Raw genomic sequence first — 25504 nt, 5'->3', positions numbered from 1 at the left:
TATTGTGTCATTAAGGCAGTGTAATATAGTGGAAAGAGTTAAGAACCTTGACTCAGATGAGTTCAAGTTTTATTTATATGCCTTACTAGCAGTATGACTTTACACAGGAAACCCAATGCCCCCCAAACCTCAGTTTCCTTGTTCATAAAATGGGGATAATATTTGTAACATCTATCTCCTAGGATTGCTGTGAAGGGTAAATGAGTTAATTCACTTAAAACACTTGGTGACAGTTTACATGTGTATGTACATTTTTTTAATAAATTAATTTATTTGTTTTTGGTTTTCAACAATCACTTCCATAAGTGTTAAATTTTCTCCCCTTTCTCCACCTTCCTCCCTGAGAGGACATGCAGTTTTATATGGGCTCCATGCCTATGTTGTTATTAAACACATTTTCGTATTAGTCATGTTGCATAGAAGAATTTAAAAGAATGGGAGAAACCATGAGAGAAAACAAAGCATAACATAACACAAAACAAAATAGTCTGCTTCATTCTGCATTCCGATTCCATAGTTCTTTCTCTGATGTGGATGGCATTTTGCCTCAAGAGTCCTTTGGGAATGTTTTAGGTCCTTGCACTGCTGTGAAGGGTTAAGTCTATCAGAAACAGTCCTTGTACACTGTAGTTGTTGCTGTGTACAAAGTTCTCCTGGTTCTGCTCCTTTCGCTCAGCATCAGATCATATAAGTCCTTCCAGGCCTCTCTAAAGTCTTCCTTTTCATGATTTCTTATAGCACAATAGTATTCTATTACAGTCATGTAACACAACTTGTTCAGCCATTCCTCAGTTGATGGATCCCCTCGATTTCCAGTTCTTGGCCACCACAAAGAGAGCTGCTACAAATATTTTTCTACATGTGGGTCCATGTATATGTATGTTTCTTAGAACTCATTTCATGTGACTCAACTTTATTATCATTTTTTCTCCATTAATGTTTTCTTTGCAGAAAGAAAAAAAGATTTGAGAACACTAATACTTAAATGTATTAATGGAAGATAATTTTTAAAAATACTACTAATTGTTAAGGTTATATCAGGGAGTATATATTTTCAAAATGGAGTAAAAAAGGTCAACTTGAACACCATAAATATCAGTATTGAGATGGTTGAGTTTCAATATAAACTCTTTCAGATATGCCCTGGTTGTGACCAAAGGATAAATATTAGTTCTCTGCTTCATATTGGATATGGTGGAAAATACTGTCCAATAGAAGTGATACATGAGATTTTATGATAGCCTTGTTGAACTTTTTTCTTTTGCTTTTTTCCTCACTTTTGTTGGCATTTTGTTTAAACCTCAAGTTTCTTGTACATAATGCTACTTAGTAATAAAACTATAATATTTTGACCTACTCATTGCGACAACAAGATTTTCAGGTTAGTGTGTCAGTTGTTGAGGCACTATAGGTTTTAATGCAATAAGCCATTAACTAAAACACCTTATATTAGTGAGCAATTTATAGTTTAGTCTGGTGATTCTCTGACGATTACCTAGATATACCTAGTGTCATATTTCCTTATGTTCAATTTCTTTAGTCAAAAACTCTGACATTCTGTATTTGATTGTAACCTTCTAATGTTTCGTATCTCCCAATGCCTCACCTCTCCTAATCCCATTCTTTGCCCTTATCCAGATCTCAAGTCCCTCTACCCCCTCAGTAGTTTTAGGCCATTACCTCTATTCTGAATTTTCTCTTTCTGTCTAGTCTTTCACCAGTAGTTACCAATTCAGCATTACACAGTCACCTACTCTCAAACCTCTTTTTCTGTGTCACAGCTCATCTCTTGCCAAACTTCAATCTTGGATTACTCCCATTATCTACCTCCCTGGTAATGGATCTGGAAGAAATCAAACAACCCTGCTGATGGGACACTAGAAATTCAAGTTATTCCACTTCAGTTTCTCTGATCTTTTTACTAAGTCTTTGACAGTAAGGTGGCCCTTCTCCTTGCCGGAGTCAGCCTCTTTCTACATATGCTTTTGATCCTATCCCCTCCCATTTTCTCCAGTAGATTGCAGCTTCATTCTTTCTGATTCAGTCTCTTTCTGATCTTTAGCCTTTCTCTGTCTACTGGAGCCTTCCTTACTGAGTTCAAACATACCAAATCTCTCCCATCAGACATTTAACAAGCACCTTTTATATCAGGCATGATGTTAAGTATTAGGGATACAAAGAAAGACTAAAGACAGTCCCTGCAAACAAGATATATCAGGATAAATTGAGAACATCAACAGAGGGAAGGTATGTGAAAGAAGTTACAAAGGTAAAATTAGTAGGACTTGGTAACAGACTGGATGTGGAGGGGAGAGAATGAGCAGTCAAGGATGACACTTAAGTTGTAAGCCTGAATGACTTGGGAGGATGTAGTACTCTCACCACTAAAGGGAAGTTAAGAGGAAAGGATTTTGGGGAAAAGATAATGAATTCAGTCTGGAACCTGTTGAGTTTGAGATCTCCAGTAGGCTGTTGGAGATGCAAGACAAAGTCAGGAAGAGATTAGGGATGGATTTGTAGATTTGAGAGTCATCATTATAGAGATAATAATTGGATCTATGAGAGCTCATGGGCTTTTCAAGTGAAATAGTTCAAAGGGGGAAGAGAAAAAGGGTCCAGGAGAGAGCCTTGGGAGGACACTCACTGTTAGTGAATATGCTTTGGACAAAGATCTAGAAAAAGTGACTGGAGAAGGAATCAGATAGGAGAATCTAGAGAGAAGACAGTATCAAAGGCTACAGAGTGGTCAAAAAGGATGAGGACTGAGAAAAGACCATTAGATCTGGCAATTAAGAATTCATTGGTAACTTTAGAGAGAACAGTTTTGGTTAAAGAGGTCAGAAAGCAGATGGTATAGAGGGTTAAGAGAGTAAGAGATAGTAGAGATGTGGATTGTACATGGCCTGCTTGAGTTGTTTAGCTACAAAAAGGCTGATAGATATGGGTCAGCAATGAGGATTGCTGGTGCAAGCGAGGATTTTATGAGAATGGGGAGACATAGGTCTGGTTATAGACATTAAGGAAACCAGTAGACAGGGAAAGATTGAAGATAATAAGAGTGGGTATGTTATAGTTTCTATATTGATGTTTCCTATCTATGTATCCATTTTAAAAGTGTCTCTCCAGCATTACCATAGAGCACTAAGACCTGGAGTTTAGGAAGACGTGAGTTCAAATGCAGGCTCAGAAACAGCGTGACCCTGGACAGATCTCTTACTCTTTGTCTGCTTTCTTCATCTTGTAAAATGGAGGTAAAAATAATGCCTCTCAGAATTGTTGTGAGGATGAAGTGAGATAATATTTGTGAAGTATTTTCTAAACTTTAAACTGCTATGTAAGTGCTTGGACATTTCAAACTTAACATATCAGAAGTTGAACTCATCTTTTCCTCCAAATTCACTTCTTTATTTCTCTTAAAGGCACTACTTCTAACCTCCCAGGCTCATAATCTTGACCCCTCACTTGTCACACTATACATCCAATCACTTGCCAAATCTTGTTGTTTATATCTCTACAACACTACCACCTTACTTGAAGCTCTTATCACTTTTTGCATAATTTATTGCAAAGTTGTGTTTGTGCTTTGTTACCGAAGAAGACCATGCCATTAGAGAAATGATGACATGACTTGCACTTGACTTTGTTTTGAGTGAGGAAGGGCTGTGCAGGTCACCAGCCTCACTTCTCCTCCAGAGCCATCTGTATCCAGTGACCAGATATTCATCAGGATGACTGGAGATGACCCAGGATGCACTGGGAGACCTTGGGCCCTTTAGGCCAAGGTCTGTGCAGATACTCACTTAGAGTGAGGCAACGCCTATTCATTGAATAGGCCTGTTTAAGCCAGGGCATGGCCCCTTTAATGAGGCAGAGAAAAAGAAAGACATTGGGCTGGGAGGGAAATGGCAACAGTTACTATTGATTGCAAAGTGCCCTATGTTGTCTCTCCCTGACTTCATCTTTCAGGTTGTTGCTAAAGTGTTTTTCCTTAAGTGCAGGTCTAACTATGACTCCTTTACTCAGCTCACTTCAGTGGCTTTCTTTTGCTTCTAGAATCAAATATAAGCTTCTGTGATTAGCTTCTAAATACCTTTATAACCGTGCCCAATGTGTCTTTCCAATCATATTGCACCTTTTTCCCTCTGTCACACTCTGATCTAGCCAAACTGGTCTTCTTTCTTTCCTTAGACATGATCCTCCCTCTCCTACCTCCAATACCTTTTCTCTGGTTGTTCCCCATGCCTGGTATGTACTTCATCTTCCCTTCAGCCTCATGGAATCCCTCTTTTCTTTCAAGACCAGATTCAGACAACAGCTTAGCCTTTCCAGATCTCAATTGCTAGTACCCTCCCCCTCAGACTACCTTGTATTTAATTTCTTTGCAATTATTTTTAGTCTCTCTGTGTGTGGACTCCTCTGTTAGGATGTGAGTTCTTTTGAGATTAGGAATTGTTTCATTCATTGTTTCTGTTTGCCAGCACTTAACATACTGTCTGACTTAATTAGTGCTTATTGATTGATTGGCAGTTTCCTTCTGCCCTTCATTTCAATTAATTTTTTTTTTTATTACAGGCAGTTTTTAAAGAGCCGCTTTCACCAAAGAGATTGGGATTTTTAAATGTAGCAGAGCTTGTTGGATCTCTTAGTGACATTCTCCATGTTGAGTTCAGGGAAGGTGAACAAGATCTGTTGGTGTTTGATGCAGAGATGAAGCATTTGACAACAGGTGAGTTGAAATTTCATTATATGAAGCTTGTCAGAATAGCCCACCACTGTGATCTATGATAGGATAAACCAGAATGAAATACAGGAATATGCAATAGAGATAACATCCGGACATTCATGCACGAGGGGAGTTGGGCAGATTTTGCATGATGGTCCTTTTAAAATTCCACTGTGTGATTTTAGACTTTCCTCATGACGCCTCTTTCAGGTGAAGGCAGCACATTCTGAGTTTTATAGACACTTTTTAATGTTAAGTAGAGGAAAGGCACTAAGGGGTAACCTGAAAATATGATGAACTCCTTTTTCAGCTATACAGATTGGTTTTATTAATCACTTTTCAAGTGTGGGTTAAATTGTTGTAAACACATACTTGCAGCCTAATATACAATATTATATGCATACATAGGTGAGTTTACTTATTGTAACACAAAGTAAGAATGAAATAGAGAATTACTAGTTCAACCTAGAATTATTTAATGCTAAAATATATGATGATTTTTTATGATTAGGATATGTGACCAAGCAACGAATGTGGCTGAAAAGATAGTAGAGAATAGAATTCTATATTGGTGTTATGTGAGGTTAACTATTATTTTATTGTTTCAGTTGCACATTAATTGTAGCACTTGAACTTTAGCGTGCTATCTTTGTTGAAAGGAGGGCCTACCCTTGTGTGAAATTAACTCTGAAAATCCTTTTATGCGTATGCCAATTCAGTGCTTGACTCATTTTTTAAATGGAAGGCTGAGTTGATGACTTACACTTTACAATGAATGACCTCTAATTGTAATTCATTAACAGGAATCAGTGAATTCATTTATAATGAGGAAGGAAGCCTTAATCTTGATACTGTAGGGTAGTTAAATTTGCTTTTTTCTGTAGCATTGAGTTTTGCTTCTGATATTTTCATTACTATTTTTTACTTTTGCATCCTTTTCATTTCCTATTATATTATTTCCTATTATATTATTGTATATATTCCTTCCCTCCCCCCACCTAGCTAACCTTTCTGATATGTACTTTCAAAAAACTTTCAGATATTCTTTTGAAAAATCAGTCTCTTCATAATAACACTACCACCCATTCTCTTCCTCAAAAAAAAAAAAAGAACCTTCTCTGGAAATAAAGAAATACGGTTAAGCAAAAACAAATCAGCATCCTGCTCTTGTAGTCAGGCATGCTTCAGCTTCTCTATATGCATCAGATGATCTTTTTCTGTCTCTCTCTAAAAGTATATAATACTTTTAAGAAAAATAAATGGCATAGCCTGGTGCTATACACATATAGTTGTAACTTGTGCCATTTAATCTCATTTTCGAATTTAATATGCTATAACACTTCCTAAGTAAATATCTACATATTTCTTCCAGCACAGTAACAAACCCAGCTATTTTAAAGGATTATGTTATTGAATTGCAGTGTTTGTGTAAAAAGAGCAGCTTTGATAGTTTCAGAACTCTTTGATTCAAGGTGATAAAAACCCTAAATATCTGAACCAGAAGAAACTTAAGAGAAAGAGAGAGAGCCCCAAAATTAGCCTAAAGAAGATACTTTATTGATAAAATCCTCCTTATAGCTAATTCCACAGATGCTTCGGTTTTGTTATGTATTTTTTAAAGATTAAAACTACTTTGTTACTATTAAACTTTTGTATCCATTTGTGTGGTGATGGTTTATTTAGGGAAGATTTTGGGAGCAAGAAGTATTTCTGATGTTAAGGGTGTAAGGAGATGAAGAGAATTGATGGATAATTACTGCTTAATTTAAGGACCAAAAAATTGCAAAGAACTCACTTACAAAACTCAGCTCTTTACCTTTTTCTCGCCCAAGATGCAAACAATACAAGACCATGCATTTTTGTGGGCATGAAGGAGAGAGTGCATTCGTAGTATTGAATTATTTATTTTAAAGTAGTTTTTGTCATGTTAGCCAAGTAGTGTTACTATGGAGCATTTGCCAAGACATAGAAATATCAACCATTTTTGTAAATATTTTTATGATATTTGTTGTAATGGATTTTATCTGTTGTATTCTATACTCACTAAAAGTCTGAAATTGTTTTTTGGGGGAAGTTCACTGGTCTTTGGTCCAGGTTTTTAAATGGTTCTGAAATGAGAGATTGTCAAGAAATGGTGTTAAAGGTACAAGGTTTCAAAGTACATCTTGAGAATGTTCTGATAAATCTCTTGGTATGGAGTAGTATCTTGTTGTATGAGCATCTTGTTATGTGAAATTAGTTGGGGAATGTCCTGAGAAGAATTCAAGCATAATTATTGAGATATTATGAGGCTATTCCACCTGTGGGAAGTTAACCCTTCTCATTAAAGCAGTCACCTGAGTTGAAATGAAATGAATTAATTGGAGATCAGTGCTGTGTAGTACAGTCTCATGTGTAAAGGACATTCTAACTTTGGCTGTTTAAGATGTGACTGTTTTACCTTTCAATGATGGATGTTTGGTTCAATTAGATAAGAACATAGAAGGCAAAGCCAATATCTCCAGTCCCCCCAGAAATTCTCTGTCATCTCTGGATATTAAGGACACTGCCTGGAACTATTCTGTGGAAAAGCATAAAGATGTAGAAGAGAAGGTCTGCAAGAAATTCAACCTTGTCCCGAAACCTGTGCCCCTGGTGAGTGGGATTTAATAACTTTGATTTTTAGATTTAGAAGTAATATCAATGATGACTTAAATGAGTTAAATTGAATTAAAATATCCTTTTTGCAAAGTTTTGTTTCCAAAGGCAATTTTTCTTTCTGAACATTATATTTTGTTGGTCTGAAGTTACTAAATGGAGTGCCCTCCATTGTTCCTGGCTTTTCTCGTTGGCATGTTGTAGTTTTTCAATTATGGCAGAGGAGGACTTGACAACTTTCTTACCATTTTGTGTTTGACTTAAACACCACTGTTTGTCAAGATTTGTGTCAGAAACTTTGGGGTATTTGAGAAAAATAGTTATGATACCCCAAATAACTATTTTTGCTTTTGCTAGCATCAGACCTCAATAGCAAACCTGAGAACATACCCCTAACATCTAGGTTACTGCTTCACTCTTTCTTTCCTTTCATTCTCCCATTGACTTTTTCCCTTTTCCTTTCTTGGAGAGGATCTAAAACATAGAATATGCTGGAAATTGTGCTGCAACTTTTTAGTAGGTGAGGTCCTTGGTGATGAGGAGGTGGGGTGGGGTGGGAAGGGCATGGAGGAAGAAAGCATTCCTGCGAAAGAATGTGTTGTTTCCAAACAAGAGTTTGAAAACTTCTTTCTCACATTGGTTGTGCTATGGGACAGTCTGGTAGTGTGAATTGCTAGAGGACTCACCCATGGGGGGTTGGAGGAGGATTTATCGGAGAGCAGTTATTCTGAGAAGTAGAATGTCATTTCGTTCATATAGCCATTGCCTTGCTTTAACTCATGATTAGCCTGCAGCATTGAGAATTGTGCTTTTGATGTTTGTCTTGCTTACAGCATATGGGAATGAAACAATCCCAGCTCAACTTGGAGATGTCAGGATACGAGATCCCCCCAGATGCTGTGCAGAACAGGAAGCTCTACAGCCTTCCGCCGTTGGATAGCAGTACCCTAGTAGGGGTCTTTGTAGAGTACATAATCTCTCCTAGTCAGTTTTATATTCGAATCTATAGCAGAGATTCCTCAGAGTTACTTGAGGATATGATGATTGAAATGAGGTAAGGAACAGGTTGGTTGCCTGACTATTTTCTTCCACTTGAAATTGTTTCTGCTTAATATCCAAATTCTTTGGTACTAAATCCTACTGTAGTTTTCTTCATTTAATGTTGTTCTGATTTATACTCTGATGCTTTTTGAGATTATTTTTAGATATGCTAATAATATTCCATATACAGTAATAATGAGGCAGCTAGGTGTCATACAGTGGGTGAAACACTGGGCCTGGAGTCAGGAAGACCTGAATTCAAATTCAGCTTCAGATACTTATTGGCTCTGTGACCCTGGACAAGAAAGAGACCATAATAGCATCTACCTCAAGGGATTGTTGCGAGGATGAAGTGAGATAATATTTGTAAAGTGTTTAGCACAGTGCCTGGCATGTTATAGGTGTTTAATAAATGCTTGTTCTCAGTTCATAGAATCATAGAATATTAGTGTTATCTGTCTAACTGAAGACCACATCCAGGAATAGAAAAGCATTACCTTCTTGGTATTCCATTCCATTTTGTGTCAGTTCTAACATTAGGAGGTTCTTTATTTTGAGCCAGAATACCTCCCTGTAACTTCTGCTTGTTGGTCCTACTTCTGTTCTGTAGGGTTATTAAGCAAAATAAGTCTCATCTCTCTTTCACATAGAACGCATTATATCTTAGAAGATTGTGATCTTGGTACTCTTTTCTTTTCCAGGATAAACATATCTGTTCAGTTCATCTGATCCTTTTATGCAATATGTTGAATCCCCTCACCGTTTTTGTCACACTCTTCTGTAAACATTCTGATTTGTCAGTGTCTCTCCAAAAATTTGGAAGCCAGAACTATGCCTGTTCCTTCAAATCTGGTCCAAGGCAAAGCATGGCATGATAATACTCTTTTTCTCTGGATGCTTTCTTTTTAGGCTTTTCCCTGTTAAATATTTATCTTAAAAATTTTATCTTCTGCATGAAAATATCTCTAGAACTATATGTTGTTCATGTATTCATTAATATCATTATTTTTTAATATTCCCGTAGTGCTTGTCAGTAAAGTAGTCATTCAATAGATTCGTGTTGAATGAGTCTTCTGCCTGTGATATTGTGATACTGGGCTCAGAGAGGTTAAGTGATTTGCCCAGAGTCAATACAGAGCAAGTGTAGGACTTGAACCTAGATCCTTCTGGCTTCAAGGCCAGGTCTCCATTTATTATACTGTACTGCCTCTCTGCAATCACAGGTTTGGATTAAAAAAAGTTTCTGGTATTTTTTTTTAAGTGGGGAGAGAATTCTGAAGAGGGAAGAAGATTTGTCTAAGAGTAGAAGAAAGAAAATCAGTTGGGATTAATAAAAAACATAAGAGAGGCACCGCAGTGTAGTAGTAGACAGAGTTGGCCTTGAAACTAGGAAGAACTGGGTTTGAGTACAGCCTCTAATAGGAAGTAGTGCTCCAGTCAGCTCCAAGTCTCTTCAGTTATGACTCCCACCAGTGTTGACAGAAGTTTATTCCTGTGCTAATGAAATTAAGAGTTCTCATCCCTATTCTCTAAAGAAAACAGCTTGGGGAACTATAAGATCCCCTTCTTCATTATCTTCCTTGGCTTCCTTCTTCATGAAACTTACAACAAAAATTGTTTCTGCTTTCTTTCATGATCACTGTTTCTTTTGGAATTTTGCAGGCGTTGCTATTCCAATCAGCTAGTATCTGATCGCTATATCATGCCAGAATCTTTTATCCAACCTGGCCATCTCTGTTGTGTAAGGATTTCTGAGGATAAGTGGTGGTATCGAGTCATTATTCATCGAGTTCTTGGGAAGCAGGAAGTTGAAGTGTTCTACCCTGATTTTGGAAATCTGGGAACTGTTCAGAAGTCCTCTCTGAGATTTCTCAAGTAGGTTAACAGATCTTACAGGATGAGTTTGGATATTAGAATGTCCAGACCAGATGGGCCTGGAAATGCATCCTCTGTGGGTTCTTTTAGATTTACCTCTAGACTGTATATTTTGTTCTCTGGATCAGAGTTTAGATAAAAACATTGTTACTATGTTTCATAAATGTATTGCTCGCCAAGTCTATTTGCCCACTTGTCTTTGTGTCCCTCATTCTCCTTTACTGAATGAATTATGAGGTTAGCTACCACTGGATTCGCTTTTTGGGGATGATGTGATCAACCTTATTAAATACACAGGACTAAGACTAAATTTTTTTTAAAAGTATGTAAAATGTTCATGGATTTGGGTTTCTTTTATAGGTGTTGCTACATCAAGCTTCCTGCTCAGGCCATTCCTTGTTCCCTGGCTTGGGTGAGGCCCATAGAGGTATGTGTGTTTATGTAACTTATTTTAACAACGTACAGTTTGAAGAACAGTAAATTTTTAAGAACATTTTAAGAACAGTAAAACTTGCTTAGACTAATTGGGGCTCACTTTCTCACAGAAGATGTCTGTCTAAAATTATTTTTTTTCAAAAAGTCTGAATTCAGATTTAAAGCACAAATAGAAGAAATTAAAACTAGATCAAAAAGGTTAGGCCTTGAGATCTGCTTTAATGAGTAAGAACCCAAAGCTGAAAAGGGAGCTGGGCTACGTGGGCCAAATCTTTTATGTTATAGGTGAACTAAAGACTGTGGAGATTAAGTAATGACTTGTCCAAAGTCAGCAGTTTCTTAGTGATAGACAAGTCTCCTGACTCCCAGTTTAGTTCTTTCCATTGTATTGCAGTGGGTAGTTTCAGTGTGTGGAATATAGTAAACACTTAGTAAGGAACTTTTTCCTAATAAATGTTTGTTGTCCTTTTAAAGAACTATTTTTACTTATAAATTACCCTTAGTTTGGTATGATTTTCTTAAGATTACACACAAATTTTATGTGCTGAATTCATCTCTATTTCGATGACCTGTTGGGAGTAGGGCTATCTTTTGTTTATGGAAAGGAAGAGCGTAATGAACAAGGCTCTAAAGTTATGCAACAGTGGCTACAGACACAGTTCTACTTGGTAGTAGGTTTTTTTCCTATATTTTTCTTATCCAACTCTAGACAAATAGAAGGAAACGCAGTGACTCCCCCGTAAATCCTTTGTGGTAAATCTCACTGATTGACTCTGTTTCAGGAGCATTGGACGCCACAAGCAATTCTGCAGTTTCAGAAGCTGTGTGGCTTGAAGCCATTGGTGGGAGTAGTGGATGAGTATGTTGATGGAGTCCTCAACCTCTTTCTTTGTGACACATCCTCAAATGAAGACATCTATTTCCATCACGTCCTGAGAGCAGAAGGCCATGCCATTGTCTGCCGAGAAAATGTCCCATCTAAGGTAGACCTGCAGAATAATTAAAAGACTTGATCCAGAAGGTTACGTTGTAAACCTCAGCTTAGATGCAGCAGTGGAATTTCTACTTTGCTTAAGTGAAGATATTCAACTGATGACAATCTAGGTGGTGTAGTGGATGGAATGGATATAACCCTGGTCCTGAAGTCAGGAAAACTTGAGTTCAAATCCAGCCCTAGACACTAGCTGCATGACTCTGGGGAGGTCATTTCATCTCTGTTTGTCTCAGTTTTCTTAATTGTAAAATGTGCCTATTAACAGTATTGATCTCCGAGGGTTATTGGAGGGATCAGTGAGATGATATTTGTAACACTCTTGGCACAGTGCCTGGCACATAGTAGGAACTATATAAATGTTTATTCCCTTCCCATAGATCTCAGATATTATGAATTGAAGTAAAAAACTTGACTTAAGTGTTGTTTCCCACACTGATTTTACTCTCTTTACTCTCTAAGCTATAACTTCCTGTTTGTTAAGTGTTGATTTTAAATTGGCATTTAAATTAATAGTTAGGGAACTATGCCATTGTGGAGAAATCCTGTAAATCAACAAAGAGGTTCTAGTAGCCTAACATTCTGTAGCTTGAAAAATAAGAGGTCTGCTAAATTAATTTTCCACTTGAGTTGTACTTTGTTTACTTGACTAAATTGTATATGTCTTGTGTTTAAATCCTAGGGTTTCAGAGAGCTCAACCCCTTAGCCTTGTATACGAAATGCAGTCCAAGGACTGAAGAACCTAGTTTGACAGAACTAGGTCTTCCTTCCCATCATCATTATTTTAATGAAGACCGAGAAATAACAAGCCCAGAAAATGAATCGGTACCTCTGGTAGGAAGCTTTAGAAAAAAAAGTGCCTTACTTCATCCAGTGCATCTACATGAACTTTTGTTCTCATCTCGCTACTCTTTTCATTCTCATTCCTGCTCTGCCCACTACCTTTGCAAAATTCTTATTTCTTCTCTTCCCCCAATCCTCTGCGATCCACCCACATCACTTGTTCTGGAAACCTTAGCCTCTAGTGGCTTTCACTTGGTGATCTTTTCTTTTGTGGTTATTGTAGCCATGCTAGTGTCTGTTATACAAGTTAGAGCTTAATCCCTGGCTTCATTCTCATTCCATGCAAGAAGATCTTACTGCTACCAAGCAGAAAATATACTTGACTGGGAGTTAGGAGACCTTGGTCCTAGGCCCAGTTCTGTGACTTAAATAGCTTTGTGACCTAAGGAAGTCACTTAACAGCTCCGAGCCTTAATTTAAAACCATATTGGGTCAGTGCTGGTGCTACAATTATTTATCTTGCTTTATGGTCCAAAGATGTATTTTTTGAATCTTTGCAAGGCTTTTTTTTCTCTTTGAATTTATCATAAAATGTCTCCATATGTTGACAGAATACTGGTAACTTTTTGTGTCTTTTTTTAAAGAGAATAATTAGATTATCTGTGTAATTATTTAGGATAACTTTATAGATTGGTAGAAAGAAAAAAAGGGCTATTTTGACCACAGTGGTACTATAACATGCTTAGAAAAACTTTAAATTATGATTGTAGCATTTATATGAATATTTACCTCTACATTTTCTAAAAGCAAATTTTAATTTTTTTATTTTGACTTTCCAGCACAAATAATGTTTGGGTTCTGATGTTTTCTGAAAACTGGATTGGTTAGCTTTGTGGCTTTAGTATTGAATCAGAAGGACTTTATTTCTTTTGCCTCACAGTTCTAACAGCTGTAAAGCTGCGCAAAATTGACATTATCATTTCTGTTGATATGACTATAAGGCCATGTCATAAGACAGTGACTTATGGAAGGAGAATCAGTGTCTAATCTTTAACTCCTTTTTTTTTTTAGTTCTTTTACTATTGTGAACTTGAGGATATAAAGAAAAGAATTATATAAGACTACAATCTGTTACATATAGTAATATTTTATGATATATATGCACATATGAATTTGTACATACATCTGTATGTATTTATGTCGTATGAGACTGTAAATTTGTTTTACATATAGTTTTAAAAAACTTTATATGCCTGTATACGTGTGTGTGTGTGTGTGTGTGTGTGTGTGTGTGTGTGTGTGTGTGTGTGTGTGTGTGTGTGTGTGTGTGTGTGTGTGTGTGTGTGTAAAATTAGCAGTGCCTAATTCTGTTCTTCCTAGCTCAGCAAATAAAATGATGTGGTTCAGAAGCTATGTCTTCTTTGTTGTGTTTCAACTTCCCTTCCAAAATTTTCAGTTTGCAATAAACTATATCTGAGATGTGGATGGATGTGATTTCTCCCTCCACCTAGCATTCATTTAGAGATTGATCTGACAATAATTTATGGTTCCCAGTCTATAAGTTGATTTAGTGTAGCTGATGCCAGAGATTAAAGTAAGAAAACAAACACCAGTTTTTGTTCCAATGCAGTAGTTTTCCAGCTTGAGGTATTCTGTGGGCTTTTTATTTTATCTTATTTTGTATTTTTAAAATAAATGTCTTTTGTGGGGTGAGTAGGTGTAGAAAAAATATGAAATTGCTTTTCTTTTGTATCTGCTAGAGAAGTATCAGTGACCAAAAGTCTGTCAATTACCTGGAACCTGAAGCTGAGGTGCCATTTCTGGGTTCAGACATAGTTTCATCAGAAGCCCAAGATGAGGACTGTAAAGAAAACCAAGAGGTACCTACCCAGACCCCACAGAACTGAAATCAGAAAATGAGGTTGGAGAGGAAGGCAGTTTTCAAAACAGAACAGTTTAATAAAGTGTGGTTGCAGGGTAATGAAGTGAGAAATAGCTGTGTAAAAGTGACTACTTATAATATCTCAATATAACTCTCAGAAGCATAAATTGCAGATGCTTTAGTACTAGGTTAGGAGAATCAAGAAGAGTTAGGATGGTACAACCCTGCTCTATTCCTTGGTGCCTTATGGAAAGACTTGTACAGAGCTTTTGGTTAAAGTTAAACAAAATAAAACAACAAATGGTGATTAAGAAAGTCTTCAAGCAGTACAGATTTAAATGTGGTGCCTGAAAGGAACAGTTAATCATAATTGGTTTTTATTTCTTTCTCTTTAATTCCTTTTCAGCCAGAGTATCCTATTGAGATGCCATACCTTGAGTCAGTGTCTATAGGTGATGATGTTTGGGATGAAAACTGGCTGCCTCTACAGACTGACAGAGAGAGGAGAAATGGGAATGCCTCACTTTTATTTACATCAGGACTCACTGGAAGGAAGCAGTGTCAGCCATGCAAAAAATCACTGCAGAAGGTTAGAACTTCCAGAGGAAAGGAAACATCTCTACAGAGAGATGGAAATTTAAGTTCAATCACAAGGTCATATGAATCTTAGGATTCACATATACTTATCAACCTAAATTCAGAAGACCCTGTAATGAATTTTCTTTATATCAACAATAAATATTTTTGTACAGATTAGGTCCTTTTCCTTTTCCTTTGATCTCTTTGGGATACAGATCTAATAGTGGTATTGCTGGATCAAAGGCCTTATAGCCCTTTGGGCATAGTTCCAAATTGTTCTTGAGAATGATTGGAGTAGTCACAATTTCACCAGCAGTGACTTCATGTCTCAATTTTTTCATATCCTCTCCAGCATTTGTCATTTTTCTTTTGTTTCATGTTAGCCAATCTGATATGTGTGAGGTGGTCTCTCAGAGTTGTTTTAATTTGCGTTTCTAAAATTAGTAGTGATTTAGACAATTTTTTCATGTGACTATTGATAGCTTCGATTTCTTCTTCTGAAAACTTCCTATTCATATCCTTTTATTGACTGGGGAATGACTCTTATTTTTATAAACTTGGCTCAGTCCCCTATTATATTTGAGTAATGGGGCCTTGATCAGAGAAACTTGCTGTGAAATTTTCCCCCCAGCTTCCAGTTTTCCTTCTTAGCAAAATTTTGTAATCAGTTACCTATTTCATGTCCTATAATCCTCTTAATCTCTTTTTTGGTCATAACTCCATAGATATGACAGGTATATTTTTCTGTACTCCCCTCATTTACTTATGATATCACCCTTAATGTCTAAATCATTTATCCATTTTGACCATATCTTAGTATATTGTGTGAAATGTTAATCTATGCCTACTTTCTGCTAAACTGCTTTCCAGATTTCCCAGAAATGTTTGTCAAGATGGTGAGTTCTTTACCCTAAAAGCTTTGATTGTTGGGATTACCAAACCCTAGGCTATTATAGTTACTTACGACTGTCTATTTTGTATTTAATCTATTCTATTGATCCACCACCCTATTTCTTAACCAGTGATCTGAAACTGCTAGGCCACCTTACTTCACATTTTTTTTCATTGATTCCCTTGATGTTCTTGAACTTTTTTCTTTCAAATGAATTTTGTTATTTTTTCTAGCCCTGTAAAATAATTGTTTCATTGTTTGATTGGCATGGCACTGAATAAGTAAATTAATTTTGGTGGAATTGTCATTTTTTTTATTGACTTGTCTTACCCATGAGCAAATAACATTTAACCAGTTATTTAGATCTGTCTTTGTTTCTGTGAAAAATGTTTTGTAATTGTGTTCATATAATCCCTGAGCTTTTCTTAGCATGTAGACTCCAAAATATTTTGTGTTGTCTTTGATTATTTTAAATGGAATTTCTCTTTCTATATGGCTACTGGATTTTATTTGTAGTATGTAGAAGTACTTATGATTTATATCAGTTTATTTTATATCCTGCAACTTTACTGAAGTTAATTGTTTCAGCTAGTTTTTTAGTTGATTCTCTAGGATTTTCTAAGTATACCAATCATATCATCTGGAAAGAGTGATAGTTTTGTTTCCTCATTGCCTATTTGAATTACTTGGATTTTTTTTCTTTTACTACTATAGCTAGCAATTCTAGTACAATATTAAATAATAGTAGTAATAATGGATATATTTGTTTCACTCTTCATCTTATTCGGAAAGCTTCAAGTTTATCCTCATTATAGATTATGCTTGTTTTTTGTTTTTTAGATAGATACTACTTATCATTTTAAGAAAGGCTTCACTTGTTCCTATTTCTCATGTTTTCAGTAGGAATGGGTGTTGTATTTTCTCAAAGTTTTTTTCTGTATCTGTTGAGATAATCATATAATTCTAGTTGTTATTATTGTTGATACGGTCAGTTATGCTGATAGTTTTTCATTCCTGGTATAAATCCTGCCCGGTCATTATCTCTGTAATATGTTGCTTGTAATCTCCTTGCTAGCATTTGATTTTAAAATTTTTGCTTTAGAAATTGAGGGGATGCCCATTGGGTTATGGTTGAACAAGCTGTGGTATCTAATTATGATGGGTACAATTGTGATTCAAGAAATGATGGACAGGATGGTTTCAGAAAGACCTGGGAAGACTTATATGAACTCGTACCAAGTGAAGTGAGCAGAAGCAGGAGAACACTGTACCAGTAACGGCAGTACTGTAAGGACGTAGCTCTCCTGACCAAGACAGTGACCCGAGATAAAGCCAGAGGACCCATGATGAAAGATGCTTTCCACTTCCAGTGAGAGAACTAATGAACTTTGAATGCAGAGTGAAGCATGAGTTTTTCATTTTCTTTGTCTTTATTTTCTTTTATGTTTTCTTTTTCAATGTGACTGATGAGGAAATATGTTTGCATGACTTGACATGTAGAATGCATACCAAACTGTTTGCCTCCCAAAAAGGGGAGAGAACTTGGAACTCAGAATTTTTAATAATTAGTGTTAAAAAAATTTTAAGCATGTACTTGGGAAATATTTAACCAAATAAATTTTTAAAATTAAAATAAAAGAATTGGTGGTGGAGTGGGGTAGGGGAGTATTGTGAACTTACTTGCATTAAGAAGACCTTTGTTTAGACTGCAGGTATATTTGTACATAAATGAAGTGATTTCATTTTTTTCTAGCCTATTTTTCTTTTAGAAAGTTCTTGCTGTAAAAATTTTCTCTGGTGTATAGCCATAGAGAAAAAGTCCTTAGTGAGTTTCTCCCTCACATTATTTTGCGCTTTACAAGGGAGCTAATCATGATGGTCAAACTATAAAAATTTCACAAAACTGAGAAGATCTATTTCAGGAGTTGCATTCATTTTTCTGGCTTCCAAGTATTTCAGTTAGCTGATTCAGACCTTGAGTAAATATACTCAATAGAAATGAGTAACAGTTGAACCAGGAAATATTGATGAATTTGTATCTAGGGAGTTACAATCAAATTGCTGAATTTTCTCTTAAGTGATTTTTAGCAAGGCTGGGAAGTTTTAATTAATTTGAATGTAACATTCTGGGGACTGGAGTAATAGATAGCATAGTTGTCAGACAGGAGAAATAACTTCCTTTTATAAGCTGAGTTTTCCATGCCTGTCATGATAATTATTTTACGTAAGATATACAACTTTTTTTTTAACTTTCTTAAAAGACATTCTCCTTCTTAGTTAAGCTGGTACATGACCTTATTTTGCCTGCAATTACTTTTTTTCACATAGGAATGGTGTTCTGCTGCTGAAGTACTATGGAATGCTGCATGGCAGAATTCAGAGTCAGAGAATGATACAAAGATTGAACTTAAAACATCAGAATTCCAGGAACAGGATGCTCAGGAAATTGTCACTGACACAGCCAAGAACCACAAGGTATTGTGACAGGTTTGCATATCAGCTTGTGGAACAATTTGAATTTTTTTACTAATAAAATTCTTGCTAGGTCTTCCCTCTTCCTGCAGTTGATAGAGGAAGTGTTAATATGGAAAGTGTAAATTTGATATCACATACAACTTACTGCAGTTGAACTTGATGTTTTACGGTTTTAATTGTATAGGTCTTTAAACTGTTGCATATATTAATATAGTTGACAATCTCTTTGAAAGACAACTCAGGTCTGGAATTAGTTCTGGAATTCTAAAAAACAGAATTAAATACTTTTGGGAAAGAAGAATGGTCTTTCCCAACTTTTCCCAGCTTGTACAACTGTCTCTGGCTTGTAACATTGCTTAGTTTCTCTCATTGTGCCTTGGTGGCAGGCGCTGACCTTGGTATAAAGCACAACTGATATTGTGCAGATATGCCAGAGTCATCTTAAAAGCAGTTGCAAAGTTTGTGATTTAATGAGGGTTTATAAGGAATGCTACCATCATAGTGCTTTGATATATTGGACCAGAGAAGTAAAGTCAATGCAACTTGATAACAGGAAGATTTAGGAAGGATGGGTTTCTTATGATTGAAATATTTCTTAAATAAGAACAATTCATGAGGTGAAATCAGTGAAAACAGAATCATAGTCTACCATATATGGGAGACTGCTTCAGAAATACAGGTTTCTTGAGAACACAATTAGTTTTAGAGCAAAACAGATGTACTTATTGGACTGATTATGTGGTTTTATAATGGTACATTATGTATAGACTACCAAAGGTTTCATCAAAAGCAGAAATCTACAGTGAAACAATTAGGTCCAGTTTTTAAAAGGATAAACAGTCAACAGACATTTAGTAAGCACCTGCTGTGTACCGAGCACTGTGCTAAATGCTGAGATACAAAAGAGCTTAATGGGGGAGAGAGTAAGCACAGGATTAATAGGAAACAAGAGAAAGGAAGCACTGGAATTAAGAGAGATTGATAAAGGCTTCCTGTTAAACATGGGACTTAAAGAAGCCAGTAGGTAGAGATGAAGAGAATGAGTGTTCCAGGCATGGGGGACAGCCAGAGAAAATGTTCATTGCTGAGAGATGGAGTGTTTTGTTGATGGAACAGCCAGGAGGCCTGTGTCACTGGATTCAAGAGGACATATTGGGGGAAGACTGGAAAGGTAGGAAGAGGTTTGGTTATGAAGGGCTCTGAATGGTAAGTAGAGCATTTTGTATTTGCTCATGGAGGTGATAGGGAGTCACTTGAGTTTATTCAGTAGAGGGGTGACATGGTCAGATGTGTGCTTTAGAAAAATCACTTTAGTGGCTGAATGGAGGATGGATTGGAGTGGAGAGACCCATCAGCAGGCTGTTACAGTAGTCCAGATGTGAGCTGATGAGAGCATGCACAAGATTGGTGGCAATGTGAGAGGAGAGGAGACATATTCAAAAGATGCTGCAAAGGTGAAATCGATAAGCCTTGGAAGCTGCTCAGATGTAGGGGATGAGAGATAAAAAGGAATTTGGAATGACTCCTAGGTTGTGAGCCCAAGGGATTGGGAGGGTGGTGCTGCCTTTTACTTTACAGTAAACTTTACTGCAACAAGAAAGGTAGAATTATGGATTATCAAAGAAGGTTGAGGATTATGTATGGACAAGTCTTGGTGTTTGTATGTGTTGAAGCTCATGAGTTTATAGTTAGTGTGGGTAGCTATATCCATTGCATTAATAACTCTGTAGTTCACTTTCTCAAAGATAGCAGCTATGTGCCTGTATAATTTTAAATAGCTACCTACCATGTAATATTGCCCTGCACAATGAAACATTATTAAGATTACCAAATCCATCTTAATGATGCAGAGCTCAACTGTATTCTTTGGCCAGTCAATTGAGATTGGACCAACTCTACCTGGAACCATTCTACTCAGCTTTACTTCTGGTACTTGTTTTCCTCTCTCCAGTTTTCCCAGCATCCCAAGCACCCTGGCCACTGAAAAAAAGGCCAAGATCTCCCACTGCATACTAGGCTGTCTCCAGTCATCCTGATGAATATCTGGTCACTGGATCCAGAGGGCTCAGGAGGAGAAAGTGAGGCTGGTGACCTTGCACAACCCTTCCTCCCTCACAACAAAGGCAAATGCTAGTCATATCATCATTTCTCTGATGTCATGGTCCTCTTCAAGAATGAAGGATGAACACAAGCTGAGCTCTACCTGGTACATGAGCCACTCAGTACCAGCCTGTCTCCCTCACAGTCATTCCTTGCTTGGGAAGGCATCATCCGCTTGCAAAATTGTTCCTTTGGCACCAAGTTGCTCTCTGCAGAATTATTTGGCATAGCCTATTTTTGAACAGCAAATCTCAGAATGACTGTCTCTTGGCACTTGTCACATTCTGCTTTGTGTTATAAGTATTTAAGTGCTGCAAAGCTGTGAGTTCCATGAGAATGTAGGTCAAAGCTTATCTAAATTGCCTATTCTCCAATGCATTACACACAATAGGAACTTCTCTTACTAGATGGAAGATTCTTGAGACCATGTCTTACTCAACTTTATATCCCCCCACAATACTTGGGGTAGTGCCTTAAACATAATGGATTCTTCATGAATGTTGGTGGAATACACAGCAACTTATTCATGAATGCATTTGAGAGACTAAATTTTGGTTTTTTGGATTTCAAATATGTAGGAAAATTTCTTTTACCAAACAAATTTGAAACAGTTTGCACCTGTGGGGTACTATGGAGGAAAAAATCTTTTTAGGGACAAGTGAATGTTCTTAGTTCACTTTAGAAACCATTGCTTTTACTTTTGGTATTTCTAACTCCTGTCATTCCCAACTTCGCTGTCCTTCATAAACTTCCAAATTAAACCTACAGCTCAATAAAATAGAAGTGCCCTATGCCCCTCAAATAAAGGAAACCACACATTCTAGAATAGTGTTTATAACATGAAGTTAAATGTACGTGCTATGCCATGTCCATATGCATTTTGGGGCACTAATTGTTTATTTTATCATTAGTGCCTTATTTAAAATAATTTTATGGATGCATTTTATCTTTATATAATATTCAGGAGGGAGAGGATTTAAGAGAGGGAAAATTTCCCCCATCTCTATTAAACTCTCCCTTGTGACAGATTAATGAGCAAAAATAATCCAGTATGGTAGGTGACCTTAGCCCAAGTGATGTGGAACACTATATATATACTATTGTGTATCTGTGTGTAAAGAGGGAGAGAATATATATCTATACTATTGTGTGGTATCTTTTATTTGCTATCTTAGAAAAGCAAAGTCTGATGTGTTGGAGTAGGATTGACAGAAAGGAGAAAAGGTATAGAGGACAGAATGCTAAACTTGGAGTCAGGAAAACCTGGGTTCTTATTCTGCCTCAGGCACCTACTAGCTGTATAACCATAGGCAATTTATGTAACTTCTCTGGGCTTCATTTTCCTCATCTGCAAATGGAGGACTGGGCTAGACAGTTCCTTCCCCTTTCTGAATTTTTGTTCTACCTGTTCTCTAAAAAACAAGGAGAAGCCTAAAAAGATAATTTAATTTATCTTTTTTATCATAATTTAATTATGATAAATGGGAAGTAGGAGTCAAATTAGCAGATTAAGAATATGATTGATTTCTGCTCCATTGTTGGACCGTTTCTGGTTTAAAATTTAGAAATGAGAGGCTCCAAAGCAGAGATGGAATTCACCTAATAGGCCTAATAAAGCTGTTTTACTTTGAAATCTTACAAATCTAATAAGAAGGATCTTAAACTTTAAAAGGAAGAGGGAGAAAACTAGCGTAATAGATAGAGTAATTTAACTGTAATTTAGAACATTTTGAAAAATTTAGGGGAAAAAATGGCAGTAGAGATGCCCGGAAATTCACAGGAGACAAGGACAAGAAAGTTAGCATGTCCTAAGGTGCCTAGACAAAGGTATACAAAGTATGAGTAGCAAGCAGTGTGTTAGAGATCTTAATTGAAACTTGTTAGGATAGGATCTATGACTGGATTGTGGTATGGAATGACAGTTTATTTGAAAGGAATAGCATAGATAGGAGGAGGGAGTAGGGGATATTCTATGATAAAGTCTGTTTATGTGAGAAAAACCAGGAGAGCATTTTGAGGAAGAAACAGAAGCAATATTGAAACTGGAGAGAGTATACTACTGACTTGGACAGAAAGAAGAAAAAGATGAGGAACTTAGGAAACATTCCACCAGCTTGAAAGATCAGCATGATTTCAGTTATCCAAGCATCTTTTGAGCTTTCTTGTTCTGCCAAAAGCAGAACAAATTAATAATTTCTTGAGTTAACCTTAAAGATGATCAGAGAGCACCAGTCTGCCATTGATGAATTCATGTTACTAAGACCAGATGAACTGTTTCCCACTGTACTGAGCAATACTGGCACATGTGAATGATCTTCCTGTTTTTTAAACTTTGTTAAAATACTGGATTTATTTTAGTGTATTTTACTACTTCCATTTTTCTGAGCTACTGTGCCTGCTACTATGCCCTGTTATAATTTGATCCATAATGAAACAAAGGAGAAAGTTTTATCTTTGAGAAAGCTAAAGTGAAAACAAATTTTTCTCAGCAAAGTCATCTAGCTGACACCTAACAGATACTGTAGGTATTCGCTTTGAATTTATAAAAAGAATAGCCATTAAATCAGTTATTAACACAAATAAGATGGAAAATTTTGTGAACATCTTCTAACTGTTAAAGAGGACAGACAGCTAGGTGGCACAGTAGAGAGTGTCAAATTTGTCAATATGGGATCATCGTCCCAGAAATTGGTTTCATGTCACAAGAAAAGAACAATGCATAAGAACTCTCAGAGTAGCTTTCCTTAGGCACTAATTGCAGTGCTTATCACCTACAAGAGATAAGTACGATCTTTGTTAGCGGTTTAGATCTGAGAGTCAGACAGGAAGGCTTCATAAATATCTAACGCTGGCACCATTAAGTTTAATTTATCAAGCCTGATGCTGATTTCTTTTTTTTTTAATTTTTATTTTATTTTTCATTTTTAACACAGTTTATAACAGATAAAGCAGTTCAAACTTTTGGTCAGGTGATACTTCTTTTTAAAGCATTTACAATATGGACCACAAAAGAATTTTTTTTTTTAAGCATTAACCAACTGAGACACAAATAATATTTATGTTGCTAACTTCATAAGCTCTTGACCTAATTGTCTCCACAGTATTACTAAGAATTAAAGGACCCTGACTTATTGTTGTTGGTCTAAAGTCCTATGCCTAATAGCTTAATTTTAGACTTAACTCGGATGTTCCCCTGCCAATAATCTATAATTGAATAGATCTGGTATTAAGCTTACAAACCTTTTGACTATAGGAAATTGCCGCCAAGAGTAGGGATATTGCAGGGATGCAATATCTCCTCAACTTCATGTCAGTTCCAGGCAGGATTAGATTGTCCACTTGTGTTCAGTCAGGCTTAAAGTCTGCCAGGTGTCAGTGGGGAAATTGAGTTAGGAGAGTACTACCTCAGCCCAGGCTGAACCACTCTCCCTCTCTTCCCATGAGATCATCTTTTGCAGTTCATACCAGCATCTCACAGGCTTACTGGCTGATGCCGATTTCTTTTCAAGTAATCCAGCTTTAGAATTGGTGAACTAATAAAGTAAGTTTGCCAACAACTATTCCATAAATTGTATGCTGAATTCTTTTGGTTGATTTCTCAGTTGTTGGCAAGTAGCATGGTATAGCTATCAATAATGAAGTAGTCCCTAAAAAAAAAATAGAAAGAATTAGGAAATTCAAAAACTGACCAGCAAGATTGAGGAAACCATTCAGAGCATTTTACCTCATCTATACTGGGAAGGTTCAACAGATGGTAGTGCTTAGCATGTTGGTACTCTTTGTAGAGATACAGATTTGATAACATTGCTTCGAAAGCATATACTAGTATTCAATATCAAAGACCCAAGAAGTTAGGGATTCATTTAAAAACAATTCAAGACTGCTTTGACATCACCTTGTAAATGAAGTTTAGTTTTGAACTGTGAAATATTTTATTGAGAAATGCTGTTTCAATAAAATTGGTACCAAAAGCACAGCACTGATTATATAGCCTCACAAATTTCCAGTGAAATAGGAAAAAATAGATTCTTTATCAAAAGAAAGTAAAAATGCTGAAAAATATTTGTGTAATGAATGGATAGAAGTGAAAAAGTGATACCTAAGAGTTAATACACAGAAAGCTTTAGCTTATGTTACCTACTTGAAACCAATTTTAATCGGAGGATATGTCCAAAGAACTTGACTTGTTAACTTTACCAGAAGCACTAACTATAGTCTTGTGAAAAATATACCACCTGAAACATGCAAATGCAAGAATTGTCAACTTGTTAATCAAAGAAAAATTGACATAATTCTGGACTAACAAGTTTAAGTCCAAAAATAACGTGTTTCCCAGTCTTGTTTCAAATAATTTAGCATGGTTCCCCTCTTTCTTATTTCATATTGTTATGGTTGGCAAGCTTTCTACACATGTTCATTTGTGAGTTATATCTACATTTACATATCCAATAGAACATTAGCTCCTTGATGGCAGAATTTTATTCAAAAGAAATAAAGGAAAAATGGGCCAGGGAAGGTGGGTAGTATTATATATTAAGAAAGTATGCTCATATAATGAAATTGGGAATCAGAGGTGGGAAGCATGCTGGAAAACAGTTGAGTGAAGATCAGTGCAGAGAAAAATCATACTTTTTTATCATGAGAATATACTACAGAACATGTGGGCAGAAAAAGAAAATAGATCACAAGCCTGGCAGATTGGCAAGATACAGTAGTGATAGGAGGCTTCCATTTTCTAGACATGTGTTAGAGCCTCCTCTCTCACTAAGTAGAGTGACTAGCAGTTTTTTTACTTGATTTAATGATAATTTAATTCTTCATGAAGTGGAGAAACTAACAAGAGAGGGGGAATTATATTCTGGATCCAATTCTTGCTATCAGGGAGGAACAGGTTGCTTGGTTGTAAATGTCAGAAACCTTGAGGAAAAGTGACCACCCCCTCCACTAACTTGATAAAGGAAAGGATAGCAAGGCATATTATGACATGAACCCAAGATTTTGAGGGATCATTTCAAAGGGTTCAGAGAGGAAGGACTGGAGTAAGATCCCATAAAATGAAGTTATAGATGGGAAAGAAGCTCGAGGATGAA

The 25504-nt window shown here is 36.4% G+C and overlaps 1 protein-coding gene across 4 annotated transcripts in view; it reads left to right on the top strand.

The window, feature by feature from the left end:
- Window positions 1-25504, top strand: part of TDRD5 (tudor domain containing 5) — a 51222-nt gene that overhangs the window by 14830 nt on the left and 10888 nt on the right. For 3 of the 4 annotated variants that reach the window (XM_072648513.1, XM_072648516.1, XM_072648515.1), the window contains exons 7-16: window positions 4573-4726; window positions 7194-7357; window positions 8194-8414; window positions 10064-10276; window positions 10637-10703; window positions 11494-11694; window positions 12385-12537; window positions 14247-14366; window positions 14775-14957; window positions 18168-18314. In XM_072648513.1, the coding sequence (XP_072504614.1) occupies window positions 4573-4726; window positions 7194-7357; window positions 8194-8414; window positions 10064-10276; window positions 10637-10703; window positions 11494-11694; window positions 12385-12537; window positions 14247-14366; window positions 14775-14957; window positions 18168-18314 (1623 nt within the window). The remainder of the gene's footprint in view (window positions 1-4572; window positions 4727-7193; window positions 7358-8193; window positions 8415-10063; window positions 10277-10636; window positions 10704-11493; window positions 11695-12384; window positions 12538-14246; window positions 14367-14774; window positions 14958-18167; window positions 18315-25504) is intronic. The other variant, XM_072648514.1, reaches the window with a different exon arrangement.

This window comes from Notamacropus eugenii, chromosome 2, assembly GCF_028372415.1.
Source record: "Notamacropus eugenii isolate mMacEug1 chromosome 2, mMacEug1.pri_v2, whole genome shotgun sequence".
Lineage (NCBI taxonomy): Eukaryota > Metazoa > Chordata > Mammalia > Diprotodontia > Macropodidae > Notamacropus > Notamacropus eugenii.
This window is presented reverse-complemented; position numbering and strand designations above follow the sequence as displayed.